Source organism: Lotus japonicus, chromosome 4 (assembly GCF_012489685.1).
Source record: "Lotus japonicus ecotype B-129 chromosome 4, LjGifu_v1.2".
Taxonomy (NCBI): Eukaryota; Viridiplantae; Streptophyta; class Magnoliopsida; order Fabales; family Fabaceae; genus Lotus; species Lotus japonicus.
The window spans coordinates 55,438,738-55,462,368 of NC_080044.1; the positions used below are offsets into that span (position 1 = coordinate 55,438,738).

General features: G+C 33.7%; 1 protein-coding gene across 1 annotated transcript; it reads right to left on the reverse strand.

Moving 5' to 3' along the window:
- Positions 1–9,452: 9,452 nt before the first annotated feature.
- LOC130711178 (nucleobase-ascorbate transporter 6) lies at positions 9,453–14,960 on the reverse strand. Its single transcript, XM_057560681.1, has 15 exons — positions 14,582–14,960; positions 14,359–14,493; positions 13,376–13,473; positions 13,037–13,213; positions 12,477–12,577; positions 12,126–12,201; positions 11,979–12,038; positions 11,709–11,893; positions 11,181–11,277; positions 10,854–10,940; positions 10,670–10,728; positions 10,484–10,575; positions 10,302–10,379; positions 10,036–10,196; positions 9,453–9,937 (listed from the first exon to the last, which is right to left on the reverse strand). The coding sequence occupies exons 2-15, from the start codon at positions 14,474–14,476 to the stop codon at positions 9,719–9,721; spliced, it is 1,608 nt and encodes a 535-aa protein (XP_057416664.1). The 5' UTR covers positions 14,477–14,493; positions 14,582–14,960; the 3' UTR covers positions 9,453–9,718.
- Between the last annotated feature and the right edge of the window lie 8,671 nt (positions 14,961–23,631).

Below are 23,631 nucleotides of genomic sequence, written 5' to 3' on the forward strand. Positions count from 1 at the left end.
CCACTCAATTCCACCACCACAAGTTTTCAAAGGGAAAACAAATTAAAGTGATATACAATATAGTGGTAATATAATAGTAATGGTACTTAAACATTCAAATAATGTGTAAACATCTTATATACATCACTTTTTTATATCTTTCCCTTCTTATAACATATATTTTATATGACATTTATTAAATTTTTTTTTTGACTACCTATTGATGTGTCGAGCATATGCTATGCGAATATCTACAAATTATTTTAAATATGCTATGCACACATGGAGGCTTATAAATACTGGTGAATGATGTTTATATGTTTAATGTCCCAAAAACTTTATAACCAAAATAACAACTTGTAGAATAAAAAGGGCAGTAGAAAACAGACATTTTGGAAAAAAAGATGAAATGGTACCCAAAGTGGGGGTGCGCCAATTTAGCCCAAGACATGAAAGAAGAAGAAAAAAGTGAAACTGTTACCAAACATGGATGGAGGTGGGAAGCAAGGATTGGAGGGGTAAGGAAACAGAGTAATGTAGAGGGGGACCTTGGCAGCTGAGATGAGATGATGTGATGTGCAGCTCTATGGTGTTACATTCCATGGTGGTAAATGAACTGTCCCTGTTGGCATATTAAGGTAATTCCCATGGTTGTCACCCACTCACGCATGGTAGGGGTTTTTTTTTTTTTTTATAGGTCAAATGTTAATTGTTAATTGTTAGTAAATTAGTTCCTTCGTCAGGATTCGAACCTGGGCCCTTCACCCTGCAAATCTCTTCATTCCCTTAGCTCACCAACTGAGCTACCCTTCCCCCCCGACGCATGGTAGGGTATTCATCTAGTTTGAATGAGTTTTACTTGATCAGCCAAACTTTGATTTTGATTTGCGATAATTATTTAGATTCAGATCTGATTATAGATCTTACTATAGACATGAAGAAAGTGATGATATATGATTACAGATAATTACCTGCAACACTTATTTCAACATTCTTTTTTCAATATTTTTTCATTAATCGAGTGGATAAGAAATTTTCTTTAAAATTTAAATAATTTGATTTTAGATTTTCTGACTCGTTCATCTTTCAGGTCATCTTCCATGTGACGTGGCAAGTGATATTGAAGTGTCACATGACGCTTCACCAGACATGTAAGCAACTCAGACTCCTGTGATGATTAAAATCAGCAAATTCAAAAATTTTAGGGGTTCAAATACAATTTTATTCTAGTAGTGACAAGCTGAATTAGGTTGCCAATAAAGTTAGAATGACAAAAAATATATTGGAGTTCACGACTTAAAGTGTAAAAAATCAACATTCAACTTAAGATAATTAAAAACATTTTAAAAACAAAAACAAATTGATAAGCAAGAGTGCAACTTGTAGGGTGCCAGTAGGGTAGGTTGAGTCAAGTTAGACTTTGCATAAATAAGTCTGGTCGGCTTAAAATCTTTAGCTCTAAGTTTGGTATGTTACCTATTATAGGTTTTTTTTTAAGTTTGGTTGACCTTCCTGAAAGTTTGGTCTGACCTGATAGCCTATTTAAAAGCTTGTTTCATATTAAAATCTTAACCTCTGCCAACAAACTTATATGTAAAGAAGGTAATAATAACATAATTATTTCTATAAAGAGTCTAGTAAGATTATAAGACACTTGGTAGAGACGAAAATAATCTAGATCATGTTAGTTTTTATAGTTTGAGAGTATTTAAAATCATACTTCATAATAATTATTTATAAGGTATTTAAATATTATGATTTTAAATAGAACATAATATATTTCCTTTTGTTAGGCTAATATCATCAAATCATTATATAATCTAACTTTTTAACTAGTTTAAATCAAGATATTATAATGAATTTCTATTTTAGGAACGACCATCCCAGTCAAACTGGTAAAGTGTCTGAGCGGTCTCTTAAAGGGACGAGTTGAAACACTTAAAACATGACTACACCACTGAAGCTCCACTTAAGATTTTCCTTATACCTGTGGAGACATTGAACACATATACTAACCTTATAAATATTTGTTTTATCGTTTATTGACATAACATGTTATTCATTCTTCTAAGACTCATGGATTTTATCATTGCTCACAAATTGACTTGAACATCAGAGTCTCTTTTGTAGGTACTCCCCCTAACGTTCAAGGCCAGCACCACCACACTCTCAGACGAATCACGGCCGAGCACCGCCGTAGAGCTTAAAGAGAACGTATAGAGAATGATAAAGAATGATATAAAATTAAAATTAGAAATTCTAATAGGTTTGTACGGTGGAAATGCTCTTATTATTTTCATTCATCTCGCTTTTCCAAAATAAGTTATATTATGAAAAATATTTATTTATTCAACTTGTCGGGATAATTCGATGTTGGTTTTAGATAAACATGATCAATTTTTCTTGACAGATAGTGATCAATTTAAATAATTGTATAAATGATTTAAAAATTTAAATAAGTTCAAAACAACTTATTTAGTGGATTTAATATTTGTTTATAATTTTTCACAAACACTTATATCCACTAAACATTTATGTAACAGGGTGTTATCATATTCTAAAGAAAAGTAAGAAAATAAAATATATTTATAAATACTTTTTTAATTAGGTTAAATATTCATATATAATATATTCTTTTTTTTACGGTAACATATATAATATGTTCTATAGTCCTTAGATGTTTTCAGAAAAGAAAAAAGAAATTGCTTAGACGATAGTTTGGCATAGTAATTAACGGAAACCGGCCATGTGTTCTCTTCTCTCACTGACGAACCACGGCGATTATGCCAATGAGATCCAAACTTCGATCATTATCTCATTAATTAGTTCATATCTTTTGTTTCTATTAGCACGAATAAAAGAGAATTGAAGAATCAGGGCCGGCCCAAGGGCCAAGCCACCCTGACAAGGGCTTTAGGCCTCCAAATTTTGTTTTTATTTACCAAGTAAAAAAAGACCTCCAAATTACTAAGTAAAAAAGGTCTCAAAAATTTTAATAAATAAAGATTTCTATAGATAAAAAGACCTCACTTTTAAAGTTTGTTTTAGGTCTCATTTAGTATTGGGTCGGCCCTGTCAAGAACTTTACTGGAAGAGAAGACTATCGCTTGCTTCACTTGTGTATCCCTAAGTAGATGATATGATACATGTGATTTTTCAGTGATACAGTGTAATTATATTAGATATAAGATCACATAAATATTCATTCTTATTTATAATGCTATTTAATTTTGTTTATAAAAATTAGTAGAACAAAAAAAAAAACATATCTAATCTAATCTAAACTATCGAGTAGGAGTCACTGACATGGTTAGTGTTAATTTGGTATCACTTGCTGAGAATTAAGCAACAGTTACTAGAATGGATGGATTGATAAGATTAAATAAAAAAATAGATGCAATTAGTAGTGAAAGAGACATAAGCAGCAACATGCGTGACGACGCGTCCATGTTTCATGTTTGACAACTACGTATCAGTAGTCCACTTCCACTGCCAATGAGTATCGCCAAATATTGGATTGCATGAAATTTTCAATCACTTGTTAGTGGTTTTTAACTTTTAAGACTATTTTCCATGCATGTTCATGATTCATAAATCATAATCATGCAGGAATGAAAATGTGCATATAGTCAATGGACTAACAGATAAATGATGTTAACTTGGGATTGGCATATGATTTATTTCCTGGACCACATACAAGACTTGAGAGGGGGAAGTGCCCAAGAGGGTTAACGTTCTCATATCTTCAATTATCAATTATGAGTAAATTTTTGAATAGGAGAATTTTAAATGTTCTCCTCATTTAGATGAGTGGAGTAAAATGGATGAAGAATTCGAAAATTTCTCATTCACGTCCAATTGCATTCAATTCTGTTTGGTTTAGTTGAGAAAGAAGTGAAAAGGATTTTTTTAGTAAATTAATCCTCCTCAGGGTTCGAACCCTGAATCATTCACTCTTCATCTTACCCAACCCTTATATCCCTAACTTTTACCACTTGAGCTATCATTCGGGCACTTCAAAAGTTGCAGTGTTACAGATACTGTAATGAGTTGGTGGGGGTGATCAAGGACAGTATTGATATATCTGGGTATTGGCACCACACAACAATTCAACTTAGGGATTTGGTTCGTCAAAGGTGGGAGATCAAGCTTAATCATATACCACACGAGAGGAACATGGTGGCGGATGACAGATTTGGAACAAAGGTGCGATATGCAACCCAGGTTGGTTGTAGACGACAGATTTGGAAGTACCTTCCCTTCAATGTTGTGCCTCTACTGTGCCAGAATGTGTTAGTGTAGTTTGTTTGTTTCTTTCCCTTTATAACAAAAAAAAAGACTTTTAGGGAAAAAGAGGAAAGAATGTTAAAATAGTTTGCGTGCAAATTTTTTAATCCCTTCAAAATGAGGAGACCACTAAAAGGTGGTCGAACCCACCTTTAAGTAGTGTCCCTCTTCATTCCTATAGGAGTGAGTCAACAACGTAATAAATGATTTCTTAAACAAGAGATTACTCGAGTAATAGATTATGTTTTTTCGATACAGGTTTCTAAGACACTTCAAAAAAAATTGAGAGGTTAAAGGCAAGGTGGTTAAGTTTAACTAAGGTAATGGAGAAAAACAGATAAATAAACAATTGGAACATAGCTAAAAGACAGAGCATAAATATTAAAGTAAATGAAAGGAATAAATTAATGGTTAAAATAATTAGTAGAGAACTAAGGAAAATGAATAGAGAATGCAAGAAATTTGTATGTTTAATTGTGTTTTTACAAATAACTTTATTCATATTTATAGGGAGGCTTCAGCTAACTATATCCGGGTGTTATGACGCGAGCGAGAGCGGCCTTGGCTTTAGGGGTCCAACTTGGTTTGGCTTTTGATTGTTCTGAGGAGGCGGCCCTTCAAGGCTTTTCCGCTTTTATTAGGGATCGTGAGTTTATGGAGAGGTGATTGTTTGTTTTGTAATTAGTGCTGGCATTTCCTGGGTTTTTCTAGTCTAGTGTTTTATTTTGTTATGCTTCTGATGAGGGTCTTTTGAGCTTTAACTTTTTTGGGGGTTATGTACGTTGGTTAGCTTTTTGTTCCACTAATCATCGCATCCCCTTGTATCCTTTGGTCTCTGACCTCTTTTTGATCTTTTATATACATATATATATATATATATATGTTTCCTTTTGCTCTAAAAAGAAAAACTATAACTACTACTCAGACACCTAACAACTAACTCACGTCATCAATCACATGTAAGCCACTACAACCATAGGGTGTTAATGCCCTCTCACTCTTAGTTAGTCTGTTATACTACTCTTCTATATATTGGTTCCTTGTTACTAGTGTGTGTGGATTGGATTGGTTCGGTTTTGAAGGAAATATCATCTAATCCAATCTCATCGGTTTTATGATTTTATCATCCAATGAATTTGTCTCAAAATTTAAATCCGACCCAATCTATAACAATTTGGATTGATTGGATTTTTCGATTTTTGTTTAACTTTTTCCCTTTAATGTTATAGTGTATAAATATTAAAAGTGTATAATAAATAACAAGTGCAACAATACATAATTTAACATCTATAAATAATAATATAGTCAATATTTTTTTAATTTATAATTATATTTATTCACTTTGACACATATCTATGCAAATAATTACTTAAAACTCTTTTTATTCAAATATATTTTTATAAATATGCACGTGCCATATAATAAATATTAAACATGTAAGGATGAATAATATGATATATGTACAAATAAAATAATATTTAGTTGCAAATGCTTGGTTTGGATTTAATTGGTTCGGTTTTGAGAAACAAATCCGAAATCCAATCCAATACAATAAAATAATTTGGTTTTTTCAATTTTTAATATTTCCGGTTTTCGATTTGATTGAATTTCGATTGTTTTTGGATTCATTTTTGGATTTTATTTAGATTGAATCTGTTATGAACATCCTACTTGTTACAACTACTCATATTTTAAAGGAAATGATTTCACATCCAATATCCCCCTAAAAAAACCTAGATTTTGAAAACACCTTTCCTTTCAAACCTAGCTAATGCTTTCGTCCATAAAGAATCTCGTCCAAATACATATTTATTCTTCAAGCGGTTAATTTTCCCTTGCCAATTCAATAGTTACCCTAACGTTTAATCTAAAATCCCAATGGCTAACTATGCTCCAACTATCATGTCTTTTCGACTTACCTTTATAGTTGTTGCAAATTTTTTAGCATGCTTAAATTACTCACGAGAGGTCTGTCGTTGTCCATGGTCGACGATGCTCCAGCGCGTTGGGCTCCCCCTATTTTCGGTGAGTACAAAATGAATACAGATGGGGCGTTTAAGCATGATGATAATCGAATGGGAATGGGTGGCATTGTTCGTGATGCCCATGGTGCTTGGATATCCGGTTTCTATGCAGGTAGCCTCGGAGGAGATGCTCTTCGGGCGGAGATTGCAGCTCTAAAGCATGGTCTAACACTATTGTGGAATGCCAATATTAGGAGAGCTACTTGCGAAGTTGATTGTTTGGATATTGTGGAAGCTTTGGAGAATGATCGGTATCAGTTTCATGCCTTGGCGTCTGAGCTCCTGGATATTCGTCTTCTCCTGGATCGGGATTGGACTGTTATACTCTTGCCTATGTTCCTAGAGAGGCGAATGTCGCAGCTGATTGCCTCGCAGGACTTGGAGCTAGCCTCCTTTGCCCCCTGACTTGTCTTGAGAGCCCTCCTCAAGAGCTTCAGTCGATTGTGGCTAGAGATTTATTAACTTTGTAGTTTTTGTTTCTTGTCTGTTTAATTTTCTGATGTACCAAAAAAAAATTGTTTATGTAGTACATTTAAACCCGGAAGGAAAATAGAGTTGTGTAGTTGTTTACTGGTGAATTTGGTAAACAAATAAAAGAGAGCGATTGTGAAGTTCTTTGGTGAAAACGCTATCAGAAGTAAAAGTTCAAACGAAAAAGTAAAATTTAAGGACAGAATTGATTTAAACAAAACGTTGAAGGCAAAAGTGCAGTAAAACAAAAGCGATGAACTGGAAAATAAATTTCATTGATGTTGAATAAAAGTACAGAAACTGGATTGTCAAAGACAACATTGCGTCGAAATTTAAAGGTTGGTTCAAACAACTACATACTCAGTGGCAAACTCTTGTGGCTCATTAGGTCTCATTGATTCGGACATTGGAGCTTTTGAGTGTTTCTGAGTCATAAAAATTGCGAACCCCTTTTCCTTACCTGATCCACCTATTTATAAGCCCTTTGTCTCAACCAACCCTCTTCAGAAATGTCCCACGATCTCCATCCGGTTTCCCGCTCGTTTGCCACTAAGCCACTATCCCACATTCTGATGCCATGCTCGCGTTCTGCGGTCGTGTGATAGGGATAACTGCCGGTCGATTTATCCCATTCGAGAACTCTTGGTTTAAACGGTTGATGGTGAACTCCGGTTTTTGTCAACATATGGTTGTCGAGAATGTTGCTATTTTATACTTGGGCATTTTTGTGGCTGCTTGATATTTCGACTGCTTCGACATCGATTTTGCTCCGACTTTTCGCCCTTAGTGAAAAATCCTGACTAACAGTAGTAAACGTACTTATCTTACTATCTAGATGGTAGATCCTTTAAAAAAATCAGACCATAGATAATATTCAGTTTATATATTTAAAAAAAAAAAGGATTTAATAGTGGCAAATTATTTCCCCTAAAAATGCAAAAAGAGGTTTGCAGAGATAATCTACAGTTTTAATATATAGTATTTAAATTTTCTCTCCTACCTCGTACTTGAGGGTTTTTTTTTTAGATAGCACTATAGGGACTATAGGGACTATAGGGATAGGGATAAAGGTTCTCCACAAACTGAACTAAAGTGATGGATATTGTTTTTTTATTTTAATAGATGGATTGGTTTGTTTACCATTTACTTTCAAAGCTGCCTTAATTACAAGTTGCAATGCAAAAGAAGAATCATCCGTTTGTGAAATGGTCCCAACCAAAATATTGATTTATCTCAAAGTCCCCACCCATTCAAATTGGCCTCACCACCGCTATATTCTTAACTGTTAGCTCCTCCAAGAATATGTTCCTTTCCTTTTCACAATTTATTAAGTTCAATTCTTCTTATTTTACTTATTAAATAAATACAACTTTGCTGGTGCCTGTACCTTTCAATCAATACTCACCCCCATGGACTACGGGGTTTAATGTAGAATGGAAATTGAGAACTGACTTCGTGTCATGCCTTTTGCTATACAGATCAACTTGCATATCTTCATCATTCACATGAGAACTAGTCAATTTTAATATTGTCTGGAATCTAGATGTCAAATCATTCAAAACACTATTTTTATAGGGTAGGGGCTATTCCTTATTTTTATTTTTTGGTTACACTCAATGGCATTATTTTAATATTTTAAAAAATATATATGATTGAAGACTGTGTCATTCAAATGAAATTTTATTATAATTTAGTTTCTAAAATTTCAATTTCTTAATTTCTTTTTGTTTTTTATTTATTCATACTATTATCTTAAAAGTATTTTTATAACGGTAAAAGATATCTGACATATATTTAACTCGATCAATGTTCAAAATAAAAACTCAATCAATTGCTTGAAACAATGTTGCTTTCTACCTCTTGGATTCAAATCGTGCTGGTTACCAAATTCAGTTTTCTAGTTTTGCACACGGCTTGTGTGGACATGACCAATGTAGCCTTTAGGCCAATAAAGGGTTGAAGTAAAGTAGTTTAGTCATTCAGCCTAAGATTCTAAAGAATACAAAATTTCCAAGCTTTGAGCCTTCAAATGAATGAGGCTTGAAGTAAAGTGATTATTAGCATTCTGGTGCGAGTTGGTATAATTAATTTATGTTCACAGAAGAAGAAAACCACAAGTACAAAATCGGTCGACAAGTGTTCTACATACTGCAATAAAACTCTACGACCTAGATGGATGAGCAAAGAAACTTCTATGTATTATTCAAGTAATTCAGTGAACATACAATGGGTAAGGGAGGCCCATTTATATAGTAGGTGAGCCCCCTAAATGTAGATCTGGGTATATTGTAACTGGTCGATTGATTAACTTGCGAGATTGAGTGTAGTCGGGCAGGAGACGAATTACTTGATTACAATTATGCAGGAAGGAAATCGGGGCGGCCTACTAATGAGGTCAAAAGGGGGCCTTATCAAGACAGGGATCCCAATAGCCGCTAGGTGTCTCACAGCTCACAGTTCTCTCTTTGGGTTGGGCCAAAGTTTTTTGGATCGTTTCATAATATCTCAATCAGCTGAAAAGCCCTTAAGGGTCTGATTTACCTTTTGTGCAGAGAAAATGGCTCCAATGTCTCAGACCAACAAGCTTGAACCGTTAATGGTGTTTGTATTACATAAGTTGAATGTAACGCCAAACACACTAAATAATAGTGTTTTAAAAGAAGACAGAATGAAGCAAAAATAATGAAAATATACAGTGAAAGTGATATATACCAAATGAATGACAATAAAACATGCACTAATACCAGGGAATCCACATTGCAGGTTAGCATTTACAGAATGAAAAACAATAGAACAAATGTTTCAGAACAATCTATAGCAAAAAGAGCACTTCATATAAGTATAGCCTGTAATAAGATTCAATCTCATATTACAAGATCATCAGATCATGACCTTCCAGAGTTTCTGGTGAAGCAATATGTCATGAAATCAGCAATTAGTTTACCTGCTTTGCACAATTACACAGATGGGAAGTACTTGTTCAGATTGAAAGGCAGTGAATAGAACTCCTCACTTCTTGTGTCAGTCTTGAAGGACCGGTACTTGTCCCACCAATGTTTTCCTCTGTCTTTCCTAATAGCAGATTCCTTCTTATGCAGTGTGTTATCCAAGAAATACGCCACAACCCCAGCAACAAATGCTTTTGATTGGAATGGTACATTGACTATATCATTGAACTGCAACACACATAAAAATGCAGTGTAATGTAAGTGGACTCCTCACAAAAGCTAAGAACAACTCCAAGGTTCTATATATCATATTTATAGTTCCATACCCATCTTGCTCCTGTGTGAACTGGACCATAACCATTAATTGCTGTGTACTCGTTGAAGTACTGTGGAATAGACAAGCCCAGGAAGATAGAGAAACCTAAAACGAACTTTGTTCTGAAACTATTGAGGTTGCAGAATTGAAGAAAACTTAGACCTCCAGCTCCTAATGATGAATGAAAGCAAAATATTACATGCTGTGTATTGTAAATATCAAATTTAATCAAAAGTCTGAATATGTTTTCATGAATATAACTTAAACCAGACATACCAACATAACCAAAAAACAAGCAATACAGTGCAGCAATCATGGGAGGTGGAATGGAGGCAAAAACTGCTCCGAATTTCCCTACACAATGAAGAAAAAATCGGTGGTGTTGAACAGAAGAAATGTTAAGGCAAAGTAGATATTCAAATTACAAACATTGAACTTAGCTCCATACTTCAACTCACCTAGAATTGAAAAGAAGATCATAAACCCAGCAGCTATTTGCACCACTCTTCGACTGCCAACACGAGTCAAAGCCAAAAGACCAGCATTCTCTCTACAAGGAAACCAACCAAATACCTTTTATCAACATGGAAGTTGTTTCCTCTTAATAGAAGCAGAGTATAGAAACAGAATGATTTCAGTCTTACACAGATACAGAGGATCCATTGCCGGTTCCAAACAATCCTGATAACAGTATGCCAACTCCCTGAAGAACGAGACAATGCGCAGCCATTAGTATCATCGATTTTGGCTTTAAACCACTATTATTTATAAATTCAATAAATTTCAATCAAAGACATGCAAATTTAAAAGTACTAGCTATTATTGTACCTGCCAACCAATACCCCGACTAAGAATAGATGGGGGTAATGGTGTTGCACTTGCAAATCGGTAAACAGCAGTAAAAGCTCCACTGGACTGCTTGTAAAAAATAAAACATGAGTTTATAACTTAAATCTAGTGAAGTAGTACTACTAAATGAAAATACAAATGAGAAACTGCAGATCACACTACTTCTCAGTTCATGAACAAGTATAAAGGCCATAGCAACATTATTATGCGACAGGCTGAATTTCAGTATAATTACATATCAATTGCAGGAAAGAGTTCTCATTCAAACTTAAAAAGAAATAGAGAAGATCTAAAGAAAGAAATTACCTCTACAAGAGCAACAAAGGATGCCATCATCATGGCAAAGGCCTCACCTGCATCAAATGAAGGTGCTCCCCATTGGAATGGATACGGAACTCGTATCCTGCAAACCAAAAATCTCACTGAATAAGAAACTACTATCTTGACAACAGAATAGAGGAAGGAAAAAAAAGTAACCCAATGGGTGATGGACAAATCAAAGTCAAAGCATCAAGAGGTTCTTCACATTTGAAACTCAAATGTGAAATTTGATGGAATCAACTAAGATAAATCTCTCCATTAACCACATGTGACATGTCCACAAAGCATCACTCACAAAAACAGTATACTCCAATGGAATTCACAAGAAAAAAATCCCCATAATACCCCTCTATAAATTTTAAATTTTACGAATCAATTATTAAGACATAAAATGATAAAAAAACTCAAATCATAAAATGTTATAGTGAGATAGCATGCCACTATTTAAGGATATCAGGTATTTGTAATAAAAAAACCATTTGAGAGTAAACAGTCAATGAATTTCCAACTAACCATGGGGCAGCATCGATTAAGCCAGCACGATCAGTGCGGCAGGTTGTCTGTGTTTTACGTGCAGCATGGTTATAGGCACCCCCAACAGTGAGGATATAAGCATATAACCAGACAATCGCAATTGTAATTAGAACAGCAAAACGGTCAAAGACATGCTTTCCTGAATGTAGTGCATGGGGTACGTACTGCAGAACAACCATTAACTGTGAATAACAAACTCACTTCCACAGAAATCATCAGTCTGGGTTTGTGACAGCTTAAGAAATCTACCTGTGAAACAAATACTAGAATTATAAGCTCCGGCAGTCCTATCTCTACACATTTAGCAACCTGCACCCAAGCCAGGCATCAATAATGAATTATTTTTATCAATTAACTTTGAACACGAGCAACTTAAATTTGTAACATGAGGCTTACCCCAGGAAAGCCTAACTCGTACAGTCCAAAACCAACAAGAGATACCAAAGGAACCACTGAAAGTGGACTTAAGAACCTGAAGAAAGAAGTTGAACTTAGGTCACTTGGGAAAATTTATACTCAACCTTTTCAAATTCTGGAATTATAGTCAAATACAAACTCCATTGCATAAATCACTCAAGTGCATTAGATGAACTCTAAACATCACTTCAGATTGGAGTAACAACTGACAACGAGCATATGTGGCAAAGAGATTCATATAAAGTTTAAACTTTTGCTTAGACATTTTCATGCCATACATACAGACATGTGAAGTACAACACAACAACTTACTAAGAACTTGAGACCAACCTTGCAACATTGCGCCACAGACCACTAAAGCCCAGTACTATTTGAAGGGTTGAAGCAACAATAAGAGCACCTTGGGTTGCCCGCATTATCCTCTTGAATTTCTGATTACAAGGGAAAAAACAAAGCCAAAAAGAAGGAGAAGAAAGTGATCAAACAGTTCATGTACGCCAAAAAAAAGCAACTAATCAATTCCATCAAGTAACCAGAATCTAAGTCATATTCTGCTTCTTGAATTCAATTTCCCCCTCCCCTCTTAAATTGCCCCATTCCAAGGCCATTAGGTCAAGGCATGCTACAAGGAAACTAGGAATTCAACCCAAGACTTCTGCGTTGACATAGTTCTATCCTACCAATTAACCGAACCCTCATTGGTAAATCCATGCAATTGAAAGCATGGTTGTTAGTTTTTCTGATGACAATTAAAAATACAATGGCTGGATTGAAAGTAATAACAATTCATATGATAATCTTTGTTTAGCTTGCATCTCATTTTCTTACAATGTAAATTAACAGAGCAAGCATATGAACAATGCACAATTTATAGCAAGAACTGTTGTGACCTCTATAGGATCTGGCTCATCACTGAACCGACCAGCAAGAATAATTGAGATTGTTGTTGGAACATAGGTATATGACCCGCCAATTACAGCCGGCAAACGAGTTCCAAACATAGATTGCAGTAATGTGTTGATTCCAGCCACAAATAGTAGTGTCTGGATAACTTTGGCCTTCTCATCCTGCAAAACAATGGACTTTCAATTCTTCTATTTTTTTAATAAAAAATAATTTTTGGCAGGAGAAAAGTGCAGCTTCAATCAGATTATCAGATATCCCTCAGAAAAAAATCATTACACATCAAAAATGGTTTCTTTGAGTGAATTTAATTGGTTAATGCTTACATTGCCACCTCCCATCTGGGGAACAAGAGCAGTTGGAATTAGCACAGTTGTGCCGAGCATCACAAGATAATGTTGAAAACCAAGAAGTATGGCCTCAGCTGCATCAGAATGCCCCCAAGTTTCTCATCAAATTAGGAAAGAAAAAGAAAAGCAGACGCCTTAGTCATATTTTCAACAACATAAAGCCCAAGGAAGAAGAGGGGTCCTTAAATTTTAAAATACAAACTACTTAGTATGATGACCAGAAATGGTATTTAGTTTTAACCATGAAATCGACATTGTTGATTGTTCAATCAGAAGTTGTTGACCACATAAACTCAGCGGTATCGTAAAATGTTCCAAAATTCAATAATTCAATAATATATTTAAAAAAAATCTTATTATTAAATTAGTAAACTACTAAAATGATTACATCAGGTCAGGGGACAGAGTTTATGAAAATGGAATGTGAAGTAGTTTTCCCAATCCAAATCAGGAAATAATCGGCAAGAACCTCAATATGAATGTAGAAATACAACAGAAGGGAAAGCAAGAAGTTCAAAAGAATCTCACTAAATTGGAAACAGGACTTCAATTATTACTTTGAAATTAGTACTTCAAATTGGTTCAAAATCTAATCATGCCATTTGCATAAACCAGAACCCTTATTTCCCCTATTATTACTTTGAAAGCGAAAATTTATGAGGCATGACCAGTGAATTAAACCATACAAAACCCTTTTTCCCCTATTCAGTACCCCCTCCCCCAAACATAGAATTATAATCAGCTTAAGAGTTAATTAACAAAAATAGAATCTTATCTTTTTCATAATAAGGAAAGATTTTAATAGAAAGCCACTTTAGACAAATGGATAAAAAGTAATCAAGCGCAAATAAATGAAGTTACAATAATAAACACTCTTCAATATTCCAGTGTATGAGTTAAGCTTCAAGAGGAATCAGGTTCCAAAACAACAAAGTGCTCAGAAAAGGAATCAAACTCACGCCATGGAGGAGGGCTTGTAATGCAGTAAGAAACATTGGGTAGCTGATCCTTCGGTGGATGTGGCTGTGGCTCATCAGCCTTCGGCGCCGGAGCTCCTCCGCCACCGCCCCCTGCCATCAGTACTTTGAGTCACTCTGAAACAAGCAAAAACTGCAAAGATCAAAACCCAAATCACATCCTCAAAGCAAAAAAAAACACTGAATGAAAAGAAAACTCAGATACCTAAAATGGGTAGCTACAAAACAGAGAAGAAAGTAAAGGGAAAAAGAGCAGTGAGTGTAGCTGTGAGTATGAAAGTAGCAGATAGTTGTATGTAATAGTGAGAATAATTGCAAGTTTCGAGCAAGGAGAATCAATTGGGGGTTGTAAAAGTCAAAAACTCAGGTCCATGAAAGGGTTTGGTTTGTTTGAGGATTAATGGAGTGGGAAAGGAAGAGAGAAAGGAAAGTGAGAGTGTGGTGTGGTGGTATGGAGGAGTGTGGTAAGTAGGAGAGTGTGGAGTAAAGGAGACTCCAAAGGGTTTAGGAAAGGAAAGGGTATGAGATTCACAAACGATAAAGGTGTGTTTGTGTGTCTGTGTGTGTGTGTGTGTGCGCACACAGAATGAATGAACCTACCTTCTCTCTCTTTCTCTTTTTACCAGAGAATATTGAACACACGGGTTACACAGTTGTGATTAACTCTAAATATGTAATATTAAGTTAATAATACAAATGTTCTTTAGTTTAATTAGTATGAAATTTTTGTGTAATAGTAGTTTAAGCATACAATCAATTGCTTGTTCAATTCTCAACTTGAAAAAACTCATAAATTCATTAGTTGCTCAGCTCCTACCGCTTAATTGCTGACTTACCAATCAATTGCTTGTTCAATTCTCAACTTGAAAACTCATAAATTCATTAGTCACTCAACTTCTACCGCTTAAAAGTTGACTTAGTCGCTGATTGTAGGATGAGTAATTAATCTCATAGATATCAATAGTGAGAATAGTTTAACTAAGACAGAGATATGTATACATATTGTATGTAATTGTTGATTTTACTTTTTTTTCTTAACCATGAGTATCCCCTACAGAACAATCATATTTGATTTTTTTTTTACAATAGGAAAACTAAAAGAAACAACAACTAGTCTAAAGCATCAACGCACAAGGATGCGATAATATTAGACGGGGAATTCTCCAAACTCGATAAGGAGAGCTCTCAGGCGACGCTTCCCTAGCTAAAAAATCAGCAGCGGTTTTATGTCCCTGAGAATTAGCTTAATTTTCACATTCCAATCCCAACCAAGCATTTGTCTAATCCTTAGGATGATATCGCGAGCGCTGAACGTCGCCACATCAACGTTGTTCTGAAGCACCCCACACATTAGCACAATTCGAGCGACACAAAATGACTTTAAATCCAAGGTTTCATATTTGCTGTAATTCCATCTCATAGCTAGTAACTTTGTTGTATATGCGCTACCGGGGCCAAAGCTCGCAGATACTCCGCCTAGCTAATTCCCACTCACAAATGCACATCTCGTTGTAATCGTTTCGACATTCATAATTGATTTAGATGTGATAAATATTAAATATTTTCCCAAAAAATACGTCACTATTAATTGAACTCAGATGTTCAAACATTAACTTTTAAGTACCAATTAATTATTTTCTGAACTTCATCTTTGAGTATTTCTTACGAATAATAAATTAATCTCTGCTAAATCTTAGGGATATCTATTACAATCTGTAATAACTTTCTTTCTTACAACAATTTCATGTTTATTTTATCATATTTGTTTTCAATTACTATAATTTTTATCTTCTCTGTGTTGTTCGGTTGCGGTAGTGGCAGAGTATGACTGCACACAGAGAAGAGAAGGAAAAAAAAGCAAGGGTCGTGGGGGTGACGGTGATGGTTGTTGCGTACTGAATACCGACAAATGCAATGTTTTTTAATGCAAAAGTAAATAAATACTCAAACGTACGTAAGCGTCGAGATTATAATGTACTACCAGCCTTATCCAAACGACACTGGAAATCGTCGTTTGTTTGTACAAAGTTATCAGATCTCAGCTTAGACCTAATCAACTTCTGGATTTATGTGAGGTAAAGGTTATATATATTAGGTCATATAAATACTGAACATTACTTATTTATTTGAACAACAATATTATAATTAGATAAATACTGCACGAAACACATTGATGCTGATTGCTGATGTGTTACTAATATATTATTACCTATATATTACCTATTTGATGAAAAACATGGTTGGGTGCCAAAAATAAACTATGAGAAAGTTCATCAATTCCTAAAGCTTTCATTTTTTCGGAGGTTTTCTTTTTCATTTTAATATGGAGATCCTAACACAAAGCATAATTGTTGTTTAAATTAACATAATGTTGAGTTAATTTGAAAATGTTAACCTAAATTGCTCAAGGTAGTATTGTTATACTAGTTTCTTCCAGTGTCTTTCTAATGTGAAGGAAAAAGAGGTGAATTAGAAAGTAAGGGAGGCTGGTTTGACCATATTGGGCATTGGGAGCGGGTTAGGGAGAAGGAAATATTGGAGCTTGGAGCCGCAAACCATCGAAGGGATTGAAATTAAGGAAAAGTATGTCATGATACCTTAATTTCATCAACACCAACATCAAGTGAAATAGGGAGAGAAATGAGGGTAGATGGTATATGTGATAGAAAAAACTAGTCTCAAAATTTATGTACCACAACGTACAACACTTTTAAGCAATTTTAATTTCATTTTATCTCTGTTAAATACTCCCTCCGTTCCTAATTATAAGACCTAGTTTCAAAATTTTCATGTTCCTAAATATAAGACCTCTTACAATAATCTAGCAAAAGGTTTTGTGCTCTTCCATATTTACCCCTCACATTAATTGTATGTTTTCAATTCCAAAGTTACCACCTACCATTAATTGCTACTAATCCAACTAACTATGTCTTTTGATATAAATGCAATGATTATTGGTGAGAGAAAAGGACAAAGGATAAATAGGGAAGAATGCATGCATTTTTAGAAAACCAATACTCTAATTAGTCACATTAAGTGCTTTCTTAATAAGCGCAATTTTTTGGAATAGGTCTTATATTTAAGAACGGAGGGAATATATATTTTATCTTTATCTTGTTATCACATCACTTAACATATTTATTATATTTTTTCTTCTCTTCATATATTTTAGTGCCTACACCAATAAAAGTGATTCACTAATCTTTATTGGAAAGAATAAGTCAAGAGATAGACAAAAATTATAAAAATGAGATATTGTATATATATAAGAGAAAAATATGTGTGAATATATGCAACCCTAAAATTAATCAAGCAATGCTTGTTTAGTTAATAGTATGTAAAACTATATATTAATTAAAAAAAACCTATGATGTTTTTTATGACTATGACTATTTTCTTTTGTACATGACTATGACTATAAATAAAGTAAGAAATATTATTTTAACGAAATAAAAATACGAAAGTAAAAAAACATGATTGAAATGCAAGGAAAAGGAAAGGACCGCCGACAAATGGTATTTTTCTTATAAACCACTGAATTGGCAATCCATGTTGGCCTGGCTATCCTTTATTGACTTACAACTGGCATCTCACCAATTTACCTCTCCTAAAAATATAAACAATAAACAAATGCTTTTTATGTGTAATATACATTAAAATATTATTTAGGAAAGAAACAAATTTTTGTTCACAAAAAAATAATTTTTTCCTTTTTTAATATTAAATGTATAAGCTTATCCATGGATTTATTACGCCAATATTATTTAAAAAATCATTTACTAAAATAAAATAATTTGAAAAAAAAATTATCCATATAGGTAATTAATTTCGCCAACAAAGAGATTATGGATGATGACCGGAGTGGAGTGAAAGTTCAAAGTTGTAATTCACCAAATGAAACATTGATGGCATCTAGATTCTAAAACCAGTGCAAGAGGTTGAGACAGGGCAGAGCATCATGAGAATAAGAGAAGTTATAATCAGAGACATATGCATTCATATCATGATAGATCGATTGCGCCCATAAGATTAAAATTTTGACATTTATTTGTAATAGGATATATATGGATGTTTATTTTTTAAAAAAAAAAGAAGACCTAATTTCACCCTAGAGGTTCAACACTTACACTCTAATCCATTTTGACCAACAAATAAAAATAAAAGACTTCAACCTCTATCTTCAATATTAATAAAGCAGCTACTTAAAAAAAACTTTACCCACCATACAAAACTTCTTTACCTCGCTGTATAAAACTTTATAACAACGCCTTATTTTTTAGTGCAAATCGCACACGCGATCATCCGGTCTAAAGACTTCAATGTCGATCATCTGGAGAAGAATGAAAAACTCACCAAACTACTAGGAAAGAGTTGAAGATTTTAGCAAGAAGTAGATAACATGTCCTGGATCATAGGTCTCTAAAGGCATATGCTTGAAAAATATTGAAAAAATAGGAAGCAGGAGAAATGGTGCCCAAACTCCTAATTTAAAGGTTACGAACCGGGAGAAAATGCGATCTTTCACTTCCCAAGTGAGGGAAAAGACAACCTTTCACACTATGCGACCCATCATGCGCCACTGTTAGAGAATCACTCCAAATAAACCATCTCTAATCCAGGAGTTTCATGTTTCGCTTACTCCATCAACGGTCAAGCCGTGATAAAGACACACATCTTCTGATTTTGGGACTTCAGACAAGGAGTCAATACAAAAGGTAAAGCCTTATGGCAATACGAATTTGACTCATGTCATCCCAGACACTTGAAGCTCTTAAGCTCATCTTGGATCACGAGTATACTGCACAGGTCATACCAATAATCTCATTACCTCAGGACAAAGACTATCTCGGATCTTGATAGTACTCCAAGCATCCTAATGTCTCAAATACTCAAACTAGGAGTAGTTATTACGAGATAAAATGATAGACTCGTGTACTTTGGCCAAATATTGGTAGCGCCATACGCATATAAGAACAAGGACTCCTAAATCAATGTAACATCATCTCATATTACCACATAGTATTTGTTATGTCTTAACATATCTCTATCATATATTGGCATGATTCATTTCAGGTTTGCTACACCCTAAGTGTACAGGTACACATCAAGGGACACTCCCCAAGTGCATATTATACCTTCTAGCACTAATCTTTATTTATCCTTCGGTTTGTTGACTTGTGTGTCAGAGGGCCTTACAAGTATTAATCACTGAATATGAGAAGACAGAGTTCTTCCGATCCATTAGGAACGGTCCAACGAAACAACCATTTAACATAATCAAATGTTCTTTTCCGACCCGACAATCTCTTATCATAACATATATGTATCAATAAAATTAAAATCAAAATACTTTCAAGAATTAAAGAGAGCTCAAGAGTTAAGAATTGTCTTCCCATATATAAACACTCCATTAGCCACATCTCTAATTAATATGAGACTTAACAGTTAACACCCCTCAGAAATCTGGATGTGTGGAGGTCAGTGATCATGCTCATATCTATATCCCTCATGGGATACTGTTTGAGCGTGTTGGGTAACCCAACAAGACAAACTCTAATACCATATAAACAGTGGCAGAGGTATTGGGGGAGTGGGGGACAGACTCATGCCATAGTCACCCCCATATTTTAAATATTACTTACTTACACTATGTAGAAATTTATCTCGCACCACTCTAATTAAGAATTATATTGATGCGGACTTGCGGAGCAATTACAGCTACAGTATCTCCAAAAGTTGGAGCACCAGAAAAAATCCCGCTGATTGACTTCAGTTTTACGTTTATTTATTTTAATTTCATATCTTAGGGCTATTTTGATTTTATTAATTTCAAATCTCATGATTATTTAGGATTTTAGGATTTACTATTTAATTAGGATTTCGGATTTACTATTTAATTAGGATTTGCTATTTAAATTTATGATTTACTATTTAATCAGAATTTACTATTTAAACAATTGTTGTTTTCTTTTATGAGACAGTTTGAAGTTTTAGAATTTTTGGAATTAATAGAGAAGTTTTCTCTTTGTCTGTCAACCTTCGGTATTTTCCGGTATTCTCCGTGAAAATCAACGAATCTTATTCTCCAACCTTCGGTATTTTTCGTGAAAATCAACGAATCTTGGCCTTTGAATTCTCGGTATACTGCGGGTATCAAGGAGAGTTTGAATTTATCCTTCTTTTCCCACGCACGTTGCATCAGAGTGGTATCAGAGCCTTTGATCCAGTTCTGCCCTATTTAAAAAAAATACAAAAAAAAAAACACAAACCCAGTACCTCGGGAAATCCCATCTCACGTTGCTCATTGTCTGCGCCGTGCACCCCCGCTCCTTCGCCTCTAGTTTCCGTTCTTGTCGCCGACGTCCTTCCTCTCCCGTGTGCCGCCAGCGTCTCCCACCAACCCCGCACCATGCCGCCCCGGCGACCTCGTACGCCTCTTGTTGCGCCAGCAAACGTGTTCAATGTGACGCATGTTATTCCTTTTGTTGGTGACTCTTCTTCCGACGATGACACCGCTTCGGATTCGAGGGCGAATCTTTTCGACCCTGGAGGGAATGATGCGGAGTAATTAGAGCTACAGTATCTCCAAAAGTTGGAGTACTCGAAGAAGTCCCGCTGATTGACTTCAGTTTTACGTTTATTTATTTTAATTTCATATCTTATGGCTATTTTGATTTTATTAATTTCAAATCTCATGATTATTTAGGATTTTAGGATTTACTATTTAATTAGGATTTAGGATTTACTATTTAATTAGGATTTGCTATTTAAATTTAAGATCTACTATTTAATTAGAATTTACTACTTAAACGATTGTTGTTTTCTTTTACGAGACAGTTTGAATTTTTAGAATTTTTTGAATTAATAGAGAAGTTTTCTCTTTGTCTGTCAACCTTCGGTATTTTCCGGTATTCTCCATGAAAATCAACGAATCTTGATCTCCAACTTTCGGTATTTTCCGGTATTCTTCGTAAAAATCAACAAATCTTGGCATTTGAATTCTCGGTATACTACGGATATCAACGTTTGAATTTATCATTTTTTTCCCACGCACGCTGCATCATATATAAATATTACCTGTAATGAAAAGTATTTTAACTTCACAAGTCCCTTCTCAGTGCATTTAATTCGTAGCCTTCTCAAATATCACATTTCATCCTTTTCATTTATTTTTCTATATCCATGATTGTGAGTAATACGTCCTGCTCCCATATCCTAGCTATCTATTTTAAATTATTTTAAGTTTAGGTATTCGCGTTTAGAATTTAGATTGAACAATGATATGCTGATACTCTATTTTCTCTTCCATTTTAGATTCATTTGTTTCTTTTTATTTCTCACATCAATATATATTAGAAAAGAAGAATTTCATCAGACTGATTTAATTTAGTGACGTGTCATTCTCACATTAATTTTTAATGACGTGTCATTCTCATAAAAAAATTCCTCATGTCATTCTCATAAAAAAAAATACATTTTTAAATTTTAGATTTGATTAGGATTTATGTTGTTTATTTCTTGATTTTATCTTAATTTATCTTATTATTTATTTTTAGAGTATTAATTAATTTATGGTATTTTTATTGAATTTTTGGATTTTTAATTAATTCAGGATTTTATGAGTTTTTATTGTGATTTGCTAGATTTTGATAGTTTTTATCTATATTTATTTAATACCTTTTTAAATTTTAGATTTGATTAAGATTTATGTTGTTTATTTCATGATTTTATCTTAATTTATCTTATTATTTATTTTTAGAGTATTAATTAATTTTTATAGTATTTTTATTGAATTTTCGGATTTTTAATTAATTCAGGATTTTATGAGTTTTTATTGTGATTTGCTAGATTTTTGTAGTTTTTATCTATCTTTATTTATTACCTTTTTAAATTTTAGATTTGATTAGGATTGAGGTTGTTTATTTCTTGATTTTATCTTATTATTTATTTAATGTTAATTTCAGGAAATACTTTATTTTATTTTAGAGTATAAATTAATTAGGATTTAGGTTGTTTATTTTTATCTTAAATTAATTAATACTCTGAAAAAAAATATCACGTGTCATTCTCAGGTTAATTCTCATAAAAAAAATTTCACGTGTCATTCCATTTGATAGATTCTCTTATATTAATTGTGTTATTTTATCTTGAAACCGAATTTTAAAAGATTTGCCCTAATTATCTAAGATTTACCTAGATTACTCCTTACTGAATTTATTTCCAAAACAAATCTTGAAACTGTTTTTATTATTTCTCTAAATTAAGAAAAGTCTCAAGCCTAATTTACTACATATTTACAGGAATTCCATGATTTCTCCTTTTATTCTTTCTTATAATCCACAATATAAAAAAATGTAATGCTGAGATTATAATCAATTAAAATTTAAAAGATTTTTCCTAATTATCTAAGATACAGCATGAGTCATCTCCTCCTCTATATATTAATACTCCCTCCGTTCCTGATCTTTTGTTGTTTAAGGTTATGCACATTGTTTAAGAGTGCAATCATTGATATATTTGTTGACATAAGCACCCCTATTTAATGTTCTCTTATAGTGAAGAGAGAGAATTATAGTTATTGGTTAAGAAATTTGTTATGATTTTGATTGGTGAAAATAAGAGGTGGTAGGTGAGAGGTATAGTATTAAATGAGGGTATATATGGAATAAATTGAGAAAAAATGCATTGGATTTGTAAAACAACAAAAGTTTTGGAATTTAGGCCAAAAGTTAAAACAACAAAAGATTAGGAACGGAGGGAGTATATATTAGAAAAAAATTAGATAACTTATCTTTTGTTGACACGTGTTTTCCAATTCCCAAAAAGATCTTGAAATCGAATTTTAAAAGATTTGTCTTAATTATCTAAGATTTAAACAAACACGCATAATCACATCAATGATTAATTGATATATCAAATACAATAGACATATTTCTCGTGCAACGCACGGAAAAAAACACTAGTTTTTTCTTATAACAATACACAACTTGTCTTTTAATGTGGACAAGTTCATTTTCCTTTTAGATTAGCTTCTAAATAGTTTTATCATTTCACTTTTGCAAACTACTCCCACGACTTATCTTTGTCTGCGTTTCTTTCTTCTGCGTATGTACTAAAAAAAATCCATTGCATTTTTCTCCGTTGTTGTATATGTTAGTTTAGCAACCTGAAAATTTGAGCTTATTGTTGCAGATTGGAGTGCTCCTCCATCTAACGATTTTTCTGGTTCATCTTGTTCACTTTTTCCCATTTGTA